At 40.0% G+C, this 18,805-nt stretch overlaps 1 protein-coding gene across 1 annotated transcript in view; it reads right to left on the reverse strand.

The window, feature by feature from the left end:
• Nucleotides 1-384: 384 nt before the first annotated feature.
• Nucleotides 385-18,805, reverse strand: part of LOC113479417 (ephrin type-B receptor 5-like) — a 61,000-nt gene continuing 42,579 nt past the window's right edge. Inside the window, 11 exon segments of the mRNA XM_026847314.1 lie at nt 385-3,789; nt 4,808-4,963; nt 6,150-6,343; nt 6,491-6,640; nt 7,648-7,863; nt 8,798-9,045; nt 9,428-9,547; nt 9,663-9,718; nt 12,451-12,565; nt 13,448-13,610; nt 14,737-14,861. Of these exon segments, the coding sequence (XP_026703115.1) occupies nt 3,681-3,789; nt 4,808-4,963; nt 6,150-6,343; nt 6,491-6,640; nt 7,648-7,863; nt 8,798-9,045; nt 9,428-9,547; nt 9,663-9,718; nt 12,451-12,565; nt 13,448-13,610; nt 14,737-14,861 (1,652 nt within the window). The 3' untranslated portion in view covers nt 385-3,680.

Genomic DNA, 18,805 nt, shown 5'->3' on the forward strand with positions numbered 1-18,805 from the left:
CTGCAAGCCATATAATCTGCACATGCACTGAGGATACTTTGGTGCCAAACAGAAATTACTGCATAAATCATACTGTCAGGGAGGCTTTCCTCAACATTCTTTCAGGCACGGATGCAAAAATCTTAGCTTAATTGCCTGTCTTTGAATACTCTGGGTGAGCAGGGCCTGCTTTTGACATAAACATGCCATGGCGTAGTGAGGCAAGGGGTGCACAGACATGTAGCTCCTGGCTGAGAATTCCTCTTCACTGTTGAAGCAGCATACGTTAGAACTTGCCTGCCTGACGCGGTCTTTGGCAGCGCAATACATTAACTGACATACTGGTGCAGACCCAATTGTCTGTCAGGGAGACTGTCCAGCAACACACACCAGAAAGGCAGTGACAAAACAGCTTGTCTTAAGATGAAGTTTCTTACTGTCTCCAGATAGTGGAAAGTTGGTGTTTAAGCAGAAGAGCTATTATTCTTTGCAATATATTCTTTACAACTGTAGGTAGAACTCTTCTGAATTTTCATACAAATGCTTAATGCCATCATGAAGGTCTATGCACTGATACCCATGCATTTAATTTACTCAGTCTATTTTTGCACTGCAAACTATAGATAACATACGGAGTAAATGTGGGCCGTAACTCCCACTGCTTCTCTGGCAAAGAATATGGCTCTGTGAGATTTTTTACAGTGTTTTTCATTCTTCTGGTGAAGGACAGATATCAGGTGCCTAGGTGAGTCCCACTCCTTTACCTCCTGATTCTCATCCCTAGCTGTTGAGGGCGCTTATACACTGCAGGACATCCTAGATGATGTCTGTGGAAACAGAATGTAGGATTTCTGCTTTCACATGATTGAGAAAAGTGGGATCAGGATGTTTCTAATGCTTTAGCCATGACTGCCTTTCATTCACGCTTGAGGATTTGAGGACGGACATGATCACAATTAACACAAGATACATTGTGACACGAGTCTTTGCATCCCAAATTATGGAAGAGTTTAAGTACTCTGAAAATAGGGAACATCCTGGAAATAAAGAGAATGGAAAGACTTCTAACAGAAAACTATTATCCTTTTGCACTCTGTCTGTGACCCCAAGCCTGCTCCCGTGCAGTTCTACATCTTGACTCCTGACCCCTTGGAACTACCATAGGGACATTTCAACCTTGACTTAGAACAGGAGGAAGAAGAGATCTATGATGTCCAATCACTACTTGCCTGCCTTGGTACAGCGATCAACAACTTTGTCATAGACTTCATATGCAAAGGTAAATGTCCTACTGCTTGAACTATGACCAAGCAGTTCATTTCACTAAGGAGCTATTAAAGCTCATTGTCATTGGTATGGGATTCAGACAAGGCTCCCATTTTGTCTCCCATTGCACGGAGAGAGAGAAAACATATTTTCTGCATATAAGTTTCCATGAGGCTGAAAAGAGGCCGTAGGATTTGAACTAGATCACAAATTTCTCCACTAATCTTGACCACCCAAGGCATGGAAAACATAACCTGCTGTGTTTCCCCAAATGGCCCACAGAACTTTGAGAACACACTCATATACAAGTGCACATACATGCACTGTTGTCCTTTGGTGAATACATATGGAATGTGCTAGAGTTCACACAGATTCCCCTCAACATCTTGTGCTCAATACGCTTTCTGAAGAGGCCAGTATTTGTTCAGTCTGAGATACTGTAGGTGGAGATGACAGTCAGTCAGCATACATGTAACTGCATTTATGAGAATTGTAAGTTTATAGAACCCTCTTAAAAAGCAACAGACTCAAATTTTCTAGGGTTGGACTCACTCTAGTCTGATGAGGCTTTTTGTTTAATCCTCACACCCTCTTTGTACTGCCGTGAATGTTTTATTCTTGTTTTCTTGCATTTTGTATTGACTTTATATCTTGAAAGAATGTGCTGCTATTCTCCCTCAACTAAAAAAACCCAATAATGTTGCTCTAATGGTGTTATACAGAGTCTGAACTCCGTTGGCTGTTCTAGTGCAACTGTTCTGGAGCACCTCCTAGGATATTATGGGACTCTTCAATAACTATTAAATATGGCTTCTCAGTCTTCAGTTGCTGGGTTGACTGGGGGAATCCTTAAATACATACAGGAGTAGTATCTGTAGAAGTTGTGATATTCTAACCTTGACAGCTGAAGAAATACAGTAAGTTCATGACTAGTTCACAGTGAGCCAGCAGATGGGCACAGATCGGAACAGCTATGGTTATTTCCTCTCTAGACCCAGAGAAGGTGTCTTTTTATGTAATGTCCTCATTGGGGTCTTGCTTAACAAGGCCATTTCAATTTTCCTTCCTATATGTTGGTGAGGTGGACAAGCATATAGTTTATGAGTTTTCCTCTTGAACTCAGCTTCAAGTTTTCATAATCTTGCATAAAGATAGACACAGTTCTGAAGCTCTGCTCCTCCTCAAAGCAGATCTTTCTTTAAGCAGATACTTGTCTGTCTCAAAGGAGACATAAACTTTGTAATTCTGGTCATTCTCATGCACCTCTACTTGACAACACAGTTGAGCCCAAGGCCATTGTTATTTGTCTTTTAAGGACTGAATTGACTCATAGGACTGATACACTTCCCTGATCACTGACATGACATGAACTTTTTGAAAAAGTTGACATGAACTTTTTGAATTATTTTTATCTTCTACATTCCAATTGACTATTTGGAGTTGACTACTGCATGTCTGCATTTATTTAATGAACTGTGCCCACTGATGTAGCTGGTTAGGGTGAGAAAAGAACAAGTATTTTTCAGCAGCAGAGGGCTTCAGATTTTTTTCACATTCTTCAATACCTGTAAGGGGGCCAGAAGAGACAAAAACCCAAATTCTGGGTGCTCAGGATTTCAGAATATCACAACTGATGCCTTGTTTCTCTCTCCACTTGCAGATCCAGCATGATGGATTCTAGGAATCCTTATTGTTCCATTCTGCTGCAGTCCCATAGAGTTGTGTAGCACCAAGAACTTGCTCTTCCTTGAATCAGCACAAAGCGTTAGTAAGTTTCCCTCCTAGATCATGGAGCAGACCCAAGAACTGCACATGAAATAGCACAGAATTTTGAGCCCTTTACTCTCAGCCTCTTTACCAGGTGACATGTCTTATTGCTTGCCACATATTGTGCACTAAGTGGAACTTGAGTTCCAGACCAAGCTGGTAGCTTGATGCCTGATGTGACAGCCTGAGACTCATCTCAATCTGAGTAATAATCTCTCACACCTTTGGAAAAAAATGGTTATTTTTTGTTGCCTTCATTACGTCTTTGCAGCTTTGCTGGGCTCCCAGCCACAGATAAAGCCTGCTGATAGCTTTGTAAAGTCGTCTGATACTTTTCATTGGCAGAGAAGAAGTAACAGGTGCTTGTGATCTGTCCAAGCTATTATTCCATCTCCTCCCGATGTTATAGTAACTTTCCCTTCCCCAACCCATTCCCAATGTATGATGTCATCCACATTTACAAGCCACCAGTTATTCAGCTCTGCTTTCAAATCATGGCAAGACTTCATTTTTTGTTCACGGAACAGGACATGTTGCGTGCATTCTTTGGGTGCATTAAATCTTCAGGTAGCGTACTGACACCTCTTTTTCTTACAGTGAAAATTCCCTCAAATTCTCCCCGAACTTTTCCAGAGTTTGAGACTAGTGGAATAAGGATGGTGTAAACATCACACTTCAACTGGTTCAAGCTGATTCAAATGGACTTGCATGAGCTGGGTGCTGTTTAGTATCTTTTTCTGGTGACCAGTGAGGGTGATGCCAATACGCTGGATATCTCTGTAAGAGAATAGAGGATGTGGAAGGTATTAAAATGGACCTATTCTGAGCAGTCCCAGTCCATTTCCCTGTAGATCCAAAATGATGTGTATGGATATATGTGCATGTGTATCTTTGAGAAACAGTTGACAAACCATATACTTTTGCTTGGTAAATGTGCATGGCTGAAAGGAGTGTCATCAGAACTTAGTAGGTTATAACACAAAAAGAAGCAGTGGAAGTGGGCCATGAAAATGATGAGTGGGCTGGAACACCTCTCCTGTGAAGAAAGGCATGTTGTTGTTCAGCCTGGAGAAGAGAAGGCTCTGGAAAAGATCTACTTGCAGCCTTTTCAATATAAAAAGGGTCTTACAAGAAAGATGGAGAGTGACTTTTTACCAGGGCCCGTAGTGACAGGACAAGGGACTAAACTAAAAGAGGTTTAGACTGGACATAAGGAAGGGTGGTGAGATGCAGGAACAGGTTGCCAGGAGAAGTTGTGGATGCCCCATCCCTGGAAGCATTCAAAGTCAGGTCAGACAGGGCTTTGAGCAACCTGATTTACTGAAAGATGTCCCTGCTCATGGAAGGGGGGGTTGAACTAGATAGTCTTAAAAGGTCCCTTCCAATCCAAACCATTCTATGATTCTAAGAATGTTCCTTTTCTGACTCCTGTCTTATAACACTACAATCCAGTATATGTTATGGTGATTCTACACATCTCCTTAAAAGTGTTTATTACATATGGCAGCTGTCATGAACATTCTGATGTAACACTCTGCAACACTGACAATGTTTTATATTGTACACAGGATCAATATTAGTGCTTATAGAAACAGACTACAAATCTATAGTGGTATTGAGGGTGTCCAGAGGCCCTCAGATAAGAAACAGTAGTTACTTTGCTCTGGCTTCCCTCTCCTTTTCCATGTGTAGGTATTCTCCATAGAGTCCTTACTAAATACTTTCCAGACTGCCTTCACTTTCTGCATGGAAAACTCATTGTCTGGTATCTTCTGATCTCTGCCCTTCTACTTACTCCAGAGTCATGCGTGATATCACATCAAATGTAATCAGACCAGCCTGGTCAAAATTCTCCTTGTAACGACTCATCTTGATGGCATCCAACCACTCATGGGCGTTGCTGAGTGAAGGGAAATCTGGAGGACAGTTCCTCAGGAGAGGCTGAGATGGTCTGCAAAAGAGGCAGGTTCTAAAAACCTAAGTTATCAACATCAGCTGACCACACTACTACCTTATGAGGGAAAGAATGCAACCTCTGAAGAGCACAGAATGGAGAACAATGATATCTGTTCTTCATGCCCTGATTATTAAAGTGCCACCTTGATGCCCTGTTTCTAGATTACCTGTGTTCCCTTTTATGCCTGAAAACAACCACCCCAACCCAAGAAATTGATCCTTCCTTCCCATTTTGTTCTCTTTAAGGCACATTCTCTTCCTGTTGCCTCAGATCTTTCCACAGTTTCTGGGTCTAGATCTAGATTAGCTGGGCAAAGAGTTGCAGTGAGGAAGTTTTTGAGGCAGAGATGAGACCTTATACCTTTTTACCTTTGTAACTAGCTCTCCCTCTCCTAGATGCACTCCTTGGATGACAAAGTAACCTATGAGTTGAAGAGTGTGTTGTTTCAGCTCCAACACCCATCAGATAAGAGCACAGGCCAAATAAATTACTGTTTATACATGGCATTTGCTATTTTCCCTGTCATCTGAATCTCTCAAATCTGTAACTCTCTTCATGTGTTGTTTTTAGTAAACTGGGCATGACCAGGCACTTTCCCCTCCCCCAGCTGTTAAGTATATTTCACTGAGACAAGGTTTATAACCACAGTGAAAACCCTTCAGGACAGCAGGATGTAATTCAGTCATAAGCCCAAGAGCCATCTAATCTTGGTGCCACTTACGCCCCTAGAGACCTTTCCTTTGCTGACCTCTGGTTCCATCAGGCTGCAAAATGCAGTTGGGAAAATACGGGATGCCTTGCAGTGCTAATTAGTCTTAGCTATGGATTTCCTTCCCTCCATAAGCTAAGGTCTCCTCATCACCTCTTGTGTTCACACAGTATTGTGCAATCACAAAGTATGTTGTGTAGCTGCACTCAGGTGTGTTCCTCACTTCATTCTTTAATATCCCTCACTCATTCATCCTCACATTCAGCAGTCACAACACCTCGTCACCCATTAAGTGAATCAGGATATACAGTTTTTCCAATGCTCTCCCTCATTTTTTTCCTTCCTATTTATTCCCAGTCTCCGATGAGAGGGTTGAAAAAAATATTATATAGTCTGATTTACTGATTTCTTTTCCTCATGACGCTTACTAAGAGACAAACCCTATTATTTTGCACTAAATTCTCATCTCACCTGCTGTTTCCAGTGCCAGTGGCTTTGAGGGCAGATGGCTTGCGGATCATTTTATCTAGGGCACTGACTATTTGCTCAAATTTGGGTCTCTGGACCTGCTCCTTCTGCCAACAGTCCAGCATCAGCAAGTGCAAAACAGTTGGGCAGTCCGGGGGTGGTGGCAGGCGATAGTCCTGGTCAATGACATTAATTACCTGCAGGAAAAGAAGAACAAAGCTTTATTCCAGCTGGGAAAATAAAAGACAAACAAGCTTCAATCAGTTCGTGATGTATGACTTTCTTCCACTTGAACTGATACAGGACAGAGGCAGATGTACATTCTAACCACTTCTAAAACTTACATCCTGATTAGACATGTCCCAGTAAGGCCTCTCACCATAGGACATGACCTCCCACATGACAATGCCATAGCTCCAGACATCACTGGAGGATGTGAACTTGCGATACTGGACAGCTTCAGGGGCAGTCCAACGGATGGGGATTTTGCAGCCCTAGAAAGCAGACAGAGAACAACAAGAATGTTAACAGATAAGGACTGTTTGTGAAAATGACATCACTGAACAGTTGCCAGTAGCATGACACAACTCTGAGCATGGAGTGCCAGTTCAATTGATGCTGTCTTGTAGACATTGTTGGTTTAAATGCAAACCATCTTCAAGGTTTCCACCTTGTTCTACTGACAAATATAGATGAAGAAACAGAACCATGCCTCCTTGTTGCTGCAAATCCCATTATGTATTTTAACTTTTATAGCTCTTCTCTGCAGCATTTGAGAGGTGGCAGATAGTAAAATCCTCCTGAAAGTCACAATAATTTGAAAATGTAAAGACATTTAAACAATTCCAACCTGCAACACCAAGGGCAAATATACTGAGTAACTAGTATTAACTCCTTCCTCTTTGGATCTTGAACTCTTTGACTGCAGGCTTGGCCTGCCAGACAAAATATCATTCTGGTGCTGGTTCTTCAAAACACACTAATCTAAAACCTGTTTCATTTTTCAGTGACTGAATTCTTGTTCTCCCACCACTTCTATAGTATGTACAACAGGTGTCAGAATTTCATACAGGCAATAAGTTCATTCAATGCTTGGTTGAAAACCCATAAATATACTTATTCCAGTTATATTTTCTGTAGGAAAAAAATAAATCTTTCCTAAAAGGGTGGTAGTACAGTCCTTCAGTCCATATACTTCCTGTAAGAAGCTAATGAAAGGGGAAAGATAACACCTACTTCAGGTTATGAGGTTTGTCCTATTCACCATCATTCTACAAAGAACATCACTGAGACTCCATATCACAGAGCTGAGTGGATCAGATACTCAGTTATTTTTGTTTTTTACTGGTTTGGAACAGATGTCCACAAGACAGAAGGCTCTACCCCACTGCTCTCCCTAGTCTCAAAATGGAATAAAAAGGGTACACCAAATAAAGAAGGAACACAGGGAAAGATTATAATTGGAAGCACTGCAGTAACTCACTCCATAGCAGTAACTCACCAGAGCTCCAGTATAGGTGGGATTTGAAGCATCATCCTCCAGAAAGCGGGACAAACCGAAGTCTGACACCTTGCACACAAGGTTACTGTTGACTAAGATGTTACGTGCTGCCAGGTCACGATGCACATAGTTCATGTCTGAAAGGTAGTGCATGCCAGCTGCAATCCCCAGTAGCATTCCCACCAGCTGTAACACACTGAACTGTCCCTCCTTCTGCTGCAAGTGAGGAGGCAAACAGGTTTTTATAACCACAAAACATGAAGCCAACAGAGAAGACTAACAAAGAGCAAGGTAACAAGGTGGATTATGAAGTTAGAGAATATACTTCTTAACTTCAGCCAAAATCTGAAGGTTCAGGGATAGCAAATAAGAAAGAAGGGTGGGCTTAAAGCAATCTCAAATCAAGTCAGACACTAGTGATCTTTTTCTGAAGACAAATCTCATCCTGTGGCCATATCCTCCTTTAGCATCCCATGCCTAGTCACATTAACTATTAAAATGGCTAAATGAATGGGAGCAATCAAACCTGCTCTTACTGTTTTAATATCTTTACAATGGGTTCTATGCAATTCTACACAATGGGTTCATGTGGTACTCAGAATGTACCTGCCAAAGCATTTGTGGTTGAATTAGCATATGAATCAGTAAAAAAAAAAAAAACAAACCACAAGCGTCTGCATACAAAAATACCTGTATTTAAGTTTCATCACTAGAAAAAACACTGGAAACTCTGAGTCCTAAAATAACTACAAGTTTCATTACTTCATTACAATGTTGAAACTTGAAAACATTCAGTGGAATGAAGTCCGAAAAACATTATTAGAAAGGCAAACTTTGGAGCATGCACATAAGTAACTGGAAGGCTGTGTACAAAGATAAACAAATAATTTAGGACTGTTTACCATTAATTATTTAAGCTGGAGAAGTCTAAAATAATTAAGACATTTTATATGATGGGTGAGCTTTTGGAATATTTTCACCATGTTGGCCCAAATCCACTTACTCTGGTAATTTGCTATTATTTCAATTGCACCTGAAGAGGGCAACTGAGGACTTATAGAGACAGGAGTGAAGAGGAAGGACAGGCAAAATTATCAGATCTGAGACTGGCACACAGCAAGATGGTTGTGGGAGACTCTGGTTGTGGTACCCTGAGGAAGGAATCCAGTGATCCATTCTCCATGAACTCTGTGACAATCATGACTGGTCGGCTCTTGGTGACCACACCCTCCAGATGGATGACATTGGGATGCTCAAATTGCCCCATGATGCTGGCCTCACTCAGGAACTCCTGCCACTGTTCATCTGTGTAACCTGACTTCAGGGTCTTAATTGCTACTATGTATTCATGCTTCCCTGGATGTTTTAGGCGCCCAAAGCACACCTCGCCAAACTCTCCTGTCAGGGAGGGAAGAAACACATCTCAAGTAAGGAAACGCAGCAAAGAATTTTAGTCAGGTGCACTAAGACATACTACTGTGGAAGACTTCAGGCACTGCTTGGAAATAGGGTTAATGTTTGGATTAAGGTAAGTTGGTGAAAGCTGGAAACTACATCTTCAGGGCTCAAATACGGAGCTCTGAGTCTTCAAAGGGTGTTTTACAGTTGGTTCGGAGCCAGCATCTAAGGGTAGGCAGGTTAAGATGAATTTTGGTAAAAATTAAGGTTAGCTATCCTGAGACACTTGGTATACCATGGCTGGGTCCACTTCAGGCCAGTAGTGTGACAGGTTTCAACATGAACAAGAAGGCACTTCAAAAACTGCAGATTCTCATACTACTTGATCCAATGACCTCCTCAATCTTGATGAAAGACACATCAATCTCCTTGGCAAATTCTCGAATAGCTTCATTGGGATCTTCATAGGTTGAAGGATCAATGTAATACTTCACTCCAAGTCCTGCAGTGGAGGAGACAGCCCAAAACATCACCAGAATCAAATTCATTAACACACCTGTGTTAATGAGTCCTGAAAAGTGACAGGCCCTTGCCATCTGTTGCTTAAGAACTCTTACCTCGTGAACTGATATACTGCTGCAGGCGGTCTGTATATGGAGTCTCTCGCCTTTTACTGCAGGATATAAAGGAAAGAAAAGTTAAAACACACACGAGTCTCTCATAGGATGTTGGGGTACGCTTTTTCAATGCAAGACTCAGAGAATCCTTGAATTTAGGCACAGAAGATGGGCATTAAGATCCTGTCGATCTCTTGGCAACCAGTGCAAGCTTGTTTTTTAGGTGGTAGTTTTCACACCACTGTTTGAATCCCCACTTTAGATACAATAAATGATAGAGCCTCCAGCCTTATCCTGAAAAAAAAAAGTAATAGTTTAACATTACCGCCTTGGACGTTTTCTTGCTATTGAGGATAAATTTGCATTTTAATTTCATTTAATTATGACAAATTATTCTTTTAATTTCTAATCTAAGCCATCTCCTGTGAGGCCTTTTAAGTTCTTCAAAAACATTCTAAAAGCCATTTACTCTAATGCTTAATTTGTATAAATTTCCACCAAAGATTAAATCATCTTTACTTTCCCTCCTGGTCTCTTAACAGCATTTACTTTGACTATTCATTTCATAAGTACGGTACCCAAAACCAATCACACAGACTCAGAAGGACAGAAATCTGTTCCACGATGTGATTTTTGAATGTGCAGACCAAAACAGGTATGGACTTTATTACTGTAATATTTATTACATAAATGCATCTAATTTCCAGTAAACAGGTCCTTCTCAGCATAGGCATTTCTCAGAATTCATTCTCCTCTTAAACATGTGTGATTCAAGCATTTTTTTTTCCCACATGACCTTTATTTTTAGAAGTTTCATACTATTTTTGGTTTGCTCTAAACATTTTTCCATTTTCAAGTTACTTCATTTGTTAACAACAGTGTTATTTTTTTTTCCCCAGAAATGTACAATTCATTCTTTTCTAAATCATATTAATTAGACTAGATTGCAAATCAAACTCTGTGGTATCCTGTAGTATCCCTGCTATGTGCATGGATTTGTGTCAACTCATGCTTTGCTGTTTCAGCACAAGACCTTCTAGCAGCTGATTCAGTTAGCATCTGAAGACAGAGTATCATGAATCACTATGTTACTTTACTAACATAACTAATTCTGTCATTCTAACAGGTAACTTTGTGTATTACTTGTAAGGCTTACTTCTTTAAATTCTGCTAAGATTGCAAAACCACAGACAGTTCTATCTTCAAAATCTGTTCTGTGGTGGAAAGAAAGTGGCTTTACTGGAGGCCTATACCTAAGAGCTCTAACTCTGCTCTTGCATATGAAAGTCAGGTCTACATTCATGGGTTTTTTTGTTTTTTTTTTTTAATAGGTTATCTGACATACTAATGCTCTTCCATCATGAAAAAAACCCAAATTAGCTAAAATAGGTGTTTCACACTGTATATTGCCTGGAAAATGTCTATCAGCAAAACCAAGTTATAATTATAGAATCTGATTCAACCTTTTAAAGAACTACTCATTTCATGTGGTGTTCCTCATACCCTACATCTTCAAACTTACTTTTCTTATCAAACCCAAATTTAAAACAGAAATTTGGTATCTCCACTTTTTCTGAAAAACTGTCTATTAATTGCACATGATCCTTCAAGTATAAATGAATCTTTTTAACGATATTTCCTTTTATGTAGATACATTTACAGAAACCTATTGATGTCTTTCCCCAAAACAGTTTTGGTAAGATGAATTTATTCTGGGTTAGGTTTATTTTTTTTCAAAAACTATATGCTTTATTGAGTTATGCACATAATATCACATTTCCAACTGTAACAAGAAATTATATTTTTTACAGTTCAAAGCTGCAAAAGGAGGCAATAATGCAAACATAACAGTACTTGATAATTCTTTTCTTTCCAGAAAAAAAAAATATTAAAAGAGAATATACACAGAAGGAGAAAACAAATATAGAAAAGGGAAAAGAACAAAAAAGAATTAACTACAACTAGATGTCACCTTCTAAAGTTAAGTAGTTCATACATTTTTCTAGGTCAGCAGAAAAAGCAAAGAAGTCCCTCTTGTGCAGAGGCAGAGAGGAACATAGATATAGAAATCCATTACTCACAATCTAGGGGATTAAGTTCAAACTTCAGTAAATTCAAGGAGTGAGTAATGACTGTTTCTTTACTTCAAATAAAAAAAAACCCTGCTGTTACTTTTGTACCTCTACTTCTTTTTCTCTGTCTTTAAAATTTCTGTCCTTTTTTGCCATAACGTATTATCTCTCCATTGACTTATATGCCCTTTCTTCTTTCCAAAATGGAAAGTGGTATTTTGCTTTCTTTAACTTGTATTTTATGAGTTAGTGTTCCATGGAACTGTTAGGGTGGTACAGATTTTATTCTTCAGCAAACGAGCTATTGGATCTTGGTCCTTGGTTAAAGAGTATTTAGCACCTTCTAAATAAGTGGATATAAATACTCCACTGGTCCTTCTTCAATACATCGTTTCATTCTCCACTTGCTTGCCTAATTTACAGTCCCTTCTTCACAGGGATGTATTTAAATACTTTTTGAATACTAGCCTTAAAATTCTTCCCTTGTGTTCATATTGCTAACTAGCCAAATATGAGCTAAGTACATGAGTGGTTTACCAAAACAGAGGCTCCTCAGATAGGAGTAATGGGGTAGGATCTTTCCTTAATTAGAAAACGGCATATTAAGGACATCTGGATGAATGTAGATCAGGCTGTTTCCCTTGGGATGGTGTTATGTAGCGGGGGTAAGAAACTTCCACTGCCTGCAGTGCACATGAGCAGGTCAAAGAATTCACCTCTTGAAGATGATGGCAAGGATGGCAATGGCAGCAATTACCAAGAAGGCTAGACCACCGAGCGCTGAGCCCACGATAAGCGGCAGTCGGTCCTGCACCATCTCCGAGCGCTCCCCTAGCAAGGAAGACACATGCATACACACACACAAATGCAGAGGACAGGAACTGTTAGAGTTTCCTTTCTACTCAACTAGGTCTCACCCATAACTCCATCCCTACCAGTCCTTTGCTTCCCAGGCTAGTGCTGTCAATTCAATGAATGCTTGACTTGGTTATTCCTTTACCCCTTCAATCAATGTGCTTCTCCAGTGCCTTCCTTCCTACTTTTGAAAACCAGTGCTCCCTTTGAATCCACTTTTCTTTCCCTTGGTCCACTGACACAGAATCACAGAATCATTCAGGTTGGAAAAGAAACTTCGGCCACCTGACTAGTCATTTAAGTATAGGCTAGCTCTACACCTGGGCTTTGATCCCATTGTCCCTCATTAATTTAGCTTGCAGATGACATCCATGAGTACCTTTGATCCAAACTAAACTGTATCACAAGGTAGTATGTTGCTCTCTGCACGAATAGATTGTGATACTGCTGGAAGGCAAGCTTCTGAGTATATGTCCTGTGTCCCACCTGTCTTTAAGGCTTTCACAGAGCATTCAGCTGTAAGACATCCTGGGACAGCTGGAGACCAAACTACAGCAGTGTATAGTGCTATGTACTGTAACACCCTCCTAAAGAGAGTTCTGCTGACACACTGCTCCTGCTGGTCAGAGGCAACAAGGAGTAGGACTGGGGAATATGGTGGTAGTGTAAACAATATGCTCTGACAGCATAAAGCTTCTTTGAGTGAACAAATCTGTATCTGCAAATTATGATATACAGAAATACAAGTTGAGTAGGAGTGTTTGGTAGCAGTTCTCCAGAGGATAAACTAATATACTGAGGGACACACACAAATGAAATGGTCATGTGCAGATCTGAGTACAAAATAGTAGCACTTACCTCCCACTGAAGTCTGGAAATACATCTTTCCACTGTATGGGCCATTGCCCACTGCTGTTCTAGCTCGTACTTGGAAGGCATAGATCTTGCCTGGGCTCAGATTTGATATGGTGGCCATGTTGGTTTCACTAGTCAAGGTGAATGAATTATCCTCATCTTCTGCCTGCAAACGTCAGTGACCAAAAGGAATGTGAGACTCTGCCCACACTGCTTATTCTCCTCATCAAAGAATGTTAGTTTTCATGTTGGCTCGATATTATTTGAATCTGTTACAGAGAGTCCCAAGAACAACTGCTATTCCAGACCTGACTTTTTTACATACTGCTTGTTGCTCCTCACTGCTGCTTTTCATTCTCTTAGGCCTGGGCTTCCCATAAAGTTCTGGCAAAACCCCTCAGTCCTGATCTAAACAGGAGTGAATGACAAAACTACACTGTCCTGTGGTTCCTTGCTAATCATATCCATAAATAAGCCCTGTACTGTCCGGAAAATTTGCTTTCTACAAGCTCTAAACTCATATATTCACCTAGGAGAATCCAGAATAAGAACACATACAACACTACAAGCAGGAAGCTGCCAGACATGTTATTACAAATAGCAGCCATTTTACTGCTAGAAAAACAGTGCCTCTGGACAATATTGAAAACATATTTATGTGAAAAATCAAGAATATAGAATGGGAGCTTGTCTGAACAGCCCTGCATACCTCTTCCTCTCAAATCAGCTGGATTAGGAGTAATGAAAGATGTGAATGTAGAACAACTTTGTATTTGGCAACTTGTAATTCCAGCACATAGCAGCAGGTAACTGATATCTGTCACTTAGTAATGAAAGAGTGTATTCTTTCTCCCAGAATTTCTTAGAGGCATCTCTTCAGGCATAAATGGGGACACAGGACTTTCCTCCACAAACACATGACAGAATGTTGCAGTGAGTCCAATTCCAATATACACATTTGGAAACTTCAGCTCTTTTCACTGTTATCTGTGTCAGCTGATGCTAAACTTATGATTGTTAGCCATGGTTTTTCAGCTTAGTTACAAGCATCTTCTCTTTTTTTTATTTGCATTGTCCCTAGATGGTTCCAAGTTGGGATAGACTGATGTCAGATGAAGTGTATATTATGAACATCTGTTTTTGCTACAGATTGTTCTTCTCTCACAGTTGAAGCATTTTTCCCCACTTTATCAATCCTGATCCAGGGGTGTTACCTCCCAGACAGAAGATTTCCCTGTTCTCTTTTGCGTAACAGCTATATAACAATCAGCACTGCATCACTTTCTGCTTACCTTGTCAAAGTAGCGTAGCTGGTAATCCAGGATGATGCCATTGGGCTGGTCTGGCTGAGGCCATGACAGTGTGATGCAATTAGTAGTACGACTCACCTGATGCATCATAGGGACAGCAGAGGGGACTGGAATAAAAGAGAGGAAGGAGAGAATGCAAAGCGATAAGCTTAACAATGAACTATAATAGAATAGTCATTATGATGTTAATAAATTAGGTCATCTCTTCCTTTAATTTCCCTTAATTTACATTATGAAGTACTTTATAAAATAATCAGAAAAAATCCAGCCAGAAGATACAGTCACTGACAACTTGGACAGAAAGAAACTGAAGGAATCCACATCCAACTGATAATGCACAGGAATTATGAAATTATCTATACTGTAGCTGGAATATTATTCTGATCTTTGAATTTGCAATTTTTGCATGCAAGATGACACGGTGTTCAGTGACACTGCCTTGTTCTAGGACCACACTTGGACAAACAATGTGATAGTGGTCAGAGCAAAAGCAGAGCATGCTATCACTCTTCTGCTTCTCCCCTAGATCATAATTCTTTGCCTGGAGAAAAAAAAAAAATCAAGTATGGGCTACCAGAGTAATGGAGGCCTTTCCGATTGCAAACCAGAAGACAGAGGCAGATGAGTGTTAAGGAACAGACTTTGAAGCATTCCTCAGTTCAATGGCCCAGTTCAGATGCAGATCATAGAGAATGAAAGCCTCTCATTTTCACAGCCTGATATGCAGCCTTGTGTTCAGACTTGCTCCTGGATCTCAGATCAATCTCTGTCAGGACTGTTGCCCAGATGTTAAAACTACCACTGTATTTGAGACTCTCAGTAACTTTGCAGGCCACTGAACCACAGAAGTCCAGTCTGAATGGGCTTCTAACTACCACTACTGTCTGGAACTACCACCTAAAGGTCACTGTTAAGTGTGCATGTGTGAAAGCTTCATATATATATTTTTTCTGTCTGTTCTTAAATAGCTTGCTAAGTGACTGTCTTTCGGTGAAGAGGCCAGCCTGGTATACTATCCAGATGCAGCTGTTAGCTCTCTTGATTCCATGATGATAATAAGTGCAGATAGCCTGTGTCAGATATTAATTATTGTAGGAAAATGTAATCTTCCCTTTATGTAGAAAGAAAGAATCTGGACATCAAGCATAAAAGAGGTCTTTGGAAGCATAAATCTGAACTGGAAAGCAAGCAAGAACTTGTGTCTACCAATCTTAGAGAACTTGATTGGCTATTCAAAAAGTCTGAACTTCAGTTCAAGAATTTGAGACTTGTGTAATTGCCATTACTTCTCATTAACCTGAAACTCATTAAATCAGTAGGAAGGAATAAAAAACATTATCTTGAAGATAATATAATTAATTATTTCAATCACTGTTCCCTGAATTAAAATTAAATTACACTGAGAAACAATCCAAGCTACTATTTGGGGTAGTTTTGCTTTTACTTTTTTTGTCCTCCTAGAGGCATCTTTTACATGTTCTGAACACAACAGAAGCACAGAACACCTACTTAACAACAGGTCCTTTCCTGAAGTAGTTAGTTCTAAAACATATCCTCAGAGCAGGAAGGGAAATGAATGGTTGTTAAAGCCACTTGCACGGGAAGCTTTCTAGAGAATAAAAATCCACGTCTACAGAAAACATCCATGAATTTATACATATACACACAGAGGCATACTCTCCAGGTTCATGCAAAAGCTAAAAGAATATGACTATCTTAGGAAGAGATATGCAAACAAAAATTTAGGATAATTAAAAGTGGATCTTTCAGCCTGCCAGCTATCTTTACACAAAGCTCTTCTCTCTACAAGCAAAATGTCATGTTGCCAAGGAACCTCCAGATAGGCAGCTAGGGAACCCTCATCTTCCTAATGGAAGTAACATTTTCAGCAACATTTAAATTTTCCTGAAAAAGCATGCCAATGAAAAGCTGCCACCTAACTCCACTGGTTTTACACAATAGACAGAAACTTCCTTGATGCAAGGAATGAAGCAGAGACATTGGGCAAGTGATTAAAAACTGCAGAATAGCATTTTCTTCCTTCATTAACTGTGAAAAAGATGAAAGGATTGTTTTTAATAACAAGATAAAATTACTCTGAAAAACATAATTCAGATGGGCTCCAAACAGCTCAAGCAAGTGGGAACCAGTTAAAAATGTAAATGAAACAAAAATGTAAGAGTATAAACAATAAAATTCTTTCTCTTATCCCTACTCCTTTTATTTCTTACAATTGCTTGTCTTCCAAACAAGGCTGCAGAACTACTTCACCTACTAATGACAATGTTGTGACAAGGATTGAAAACAGCAGCAATTAACCATGACCATATGTAGCATTTCAGACAGAAATGAATACCACTGTATTAAAAGTATAATGTTAAAGAGAATGGGATAACTGATCAGTTAACTTTTGATCAAGACAGACTCCACTATATTTTAATGTTGTGAAAAGTTTAACTTCCTTCTGATAGGACATAAAGCACACACAGGGAGAGGTGCAAATGTAAATATACAGCTACACTGCCAGGGAAGAACCCACTTCCTTCTAGTTTCGAATGAAGATTTTGCAGAATGATTGGAGTTAAAACTCCCCTCCATTCCAGTCCTTCCACCTCCCCTTTCATTCTTCTCCTTGCTACTTCTAACAATTATTCTTCCAACCCTTCTAATTTCTTCCCAATCCATAATTTTTCCCATACCTGCGAAGAATACTCCAAGTCAACTAGCAAAGTTTGACCTGCATTTTAGTTAAAACATATCCATTTCGATGTTAATATGTACTATTAATTTTCAGCTGCCCATCAACAGGTTATCTTTTGTCAATGGTACAAAGACCTGAGCTGGCATTGTATATAGTACATTAAGGGAGAGCAAAATCTGCACCAGAACAATGGTGGTAAATGGTAATCTACACAGATGGGCAGTATGCATAAACAGGTTACAACTAGTGGAATTAGAAATACTGGGAAACATAAGAATAAATTCATTTGAGTGGCTTTACCCAGAGTTAAACTATGTATAACTCTTGACCATGCTCCAACAAGTTCTAGAATGTCCCCATTATCCAGTTATGTCCATTACTAAGGGTAATTGGTGGGCGGGATGGCCAGGATAATGCAGTCTGCTGTATTAAAAACAGTAATTTCAGTGATACGTACCTAATAAGCAGATACTACTTAATGCAAAAGCCTAAACCAGTAAAAATGCTAAGTAATAAAACTAGCTATGAATCACCACAATTTTTAATCTACATCTCTGAGACAGATTTCAGACTTTGACATGAGTTTGCCTCTCTTTTAAGGACAAAACTTATGAAACACTGGCCAGGGAGCTCTCCCACCACCTTAAGTAAAAGAAGTATTTAGATTTCTCCTTTGAAAACTTTCATTCTAAGGAGATGTGAATACTAAAACTAAGGCTATCTGAAATGTAAACATTTCTAGGTGGAATAAGTACATAGTTCCTGTCATAAATCTACTTTCCCAGTGTTAATAAAGTAGTAAATATAAAGTTCAAGGTTTTATGTCTTAACACAACACCTAAACTACTCTACCTCTTCTGCTACAGAAGTGTGAGACGGGTATTTTCCTTTGTATGCATGCTGACTACTAAAAGCATACATAAAAGAACATTGTTCTGAAAGCTTGTTTCATGTACACAGGTGTCCAGTTCTATGTTGATTTTTATTAATTTTGCTCTTTTCACATGGGGTTTATAAAAGGAGACATGTCTGTGTCTAATGACAACTGAAATCACAGGGCTTGATTAAGTTCAGTCTGGGCAGTTGGACTAGACAATCATTGTAGGTGCCTTACCTTGCCTTGCCTTGCCCTGCCCTGCCCTTCCCTGCCCTGCCTTGCCCTTCCCTGCCTTGCCCTGCCCTGCCTTGCCTTGCCTTGCCTTGCCCTGCCTTGCCTTGCCCTGCCTTGCTTTGCCCTGCCCTGCCCTGCCCTTCCTTGCCTTGCCCTGCCCTTCCCTACCTTGCATTGCCCTGCCTTGCCTTGCCCTGCCTTGCCCTGCCCTGCCTTGCCTTGCCCTGCCCTGCCTTGCC

The sequence above is a fragment of the Athene cunicularia genome, assembly GCF_003259725.1.
Source record: "Athene cunicularia isolate RWA chromosome 1 unlocalized genomic scaffold, athCun1 chr1_part1, whole genome shotgun sequence".
In the NCBI taxonomy this organism is placed as follows: domain Eukaryota; kingdom Metazoa; phylum Chordata; class Aves; order Strigiformes; family Strigidae; genus Athene; species Athene cunicularia.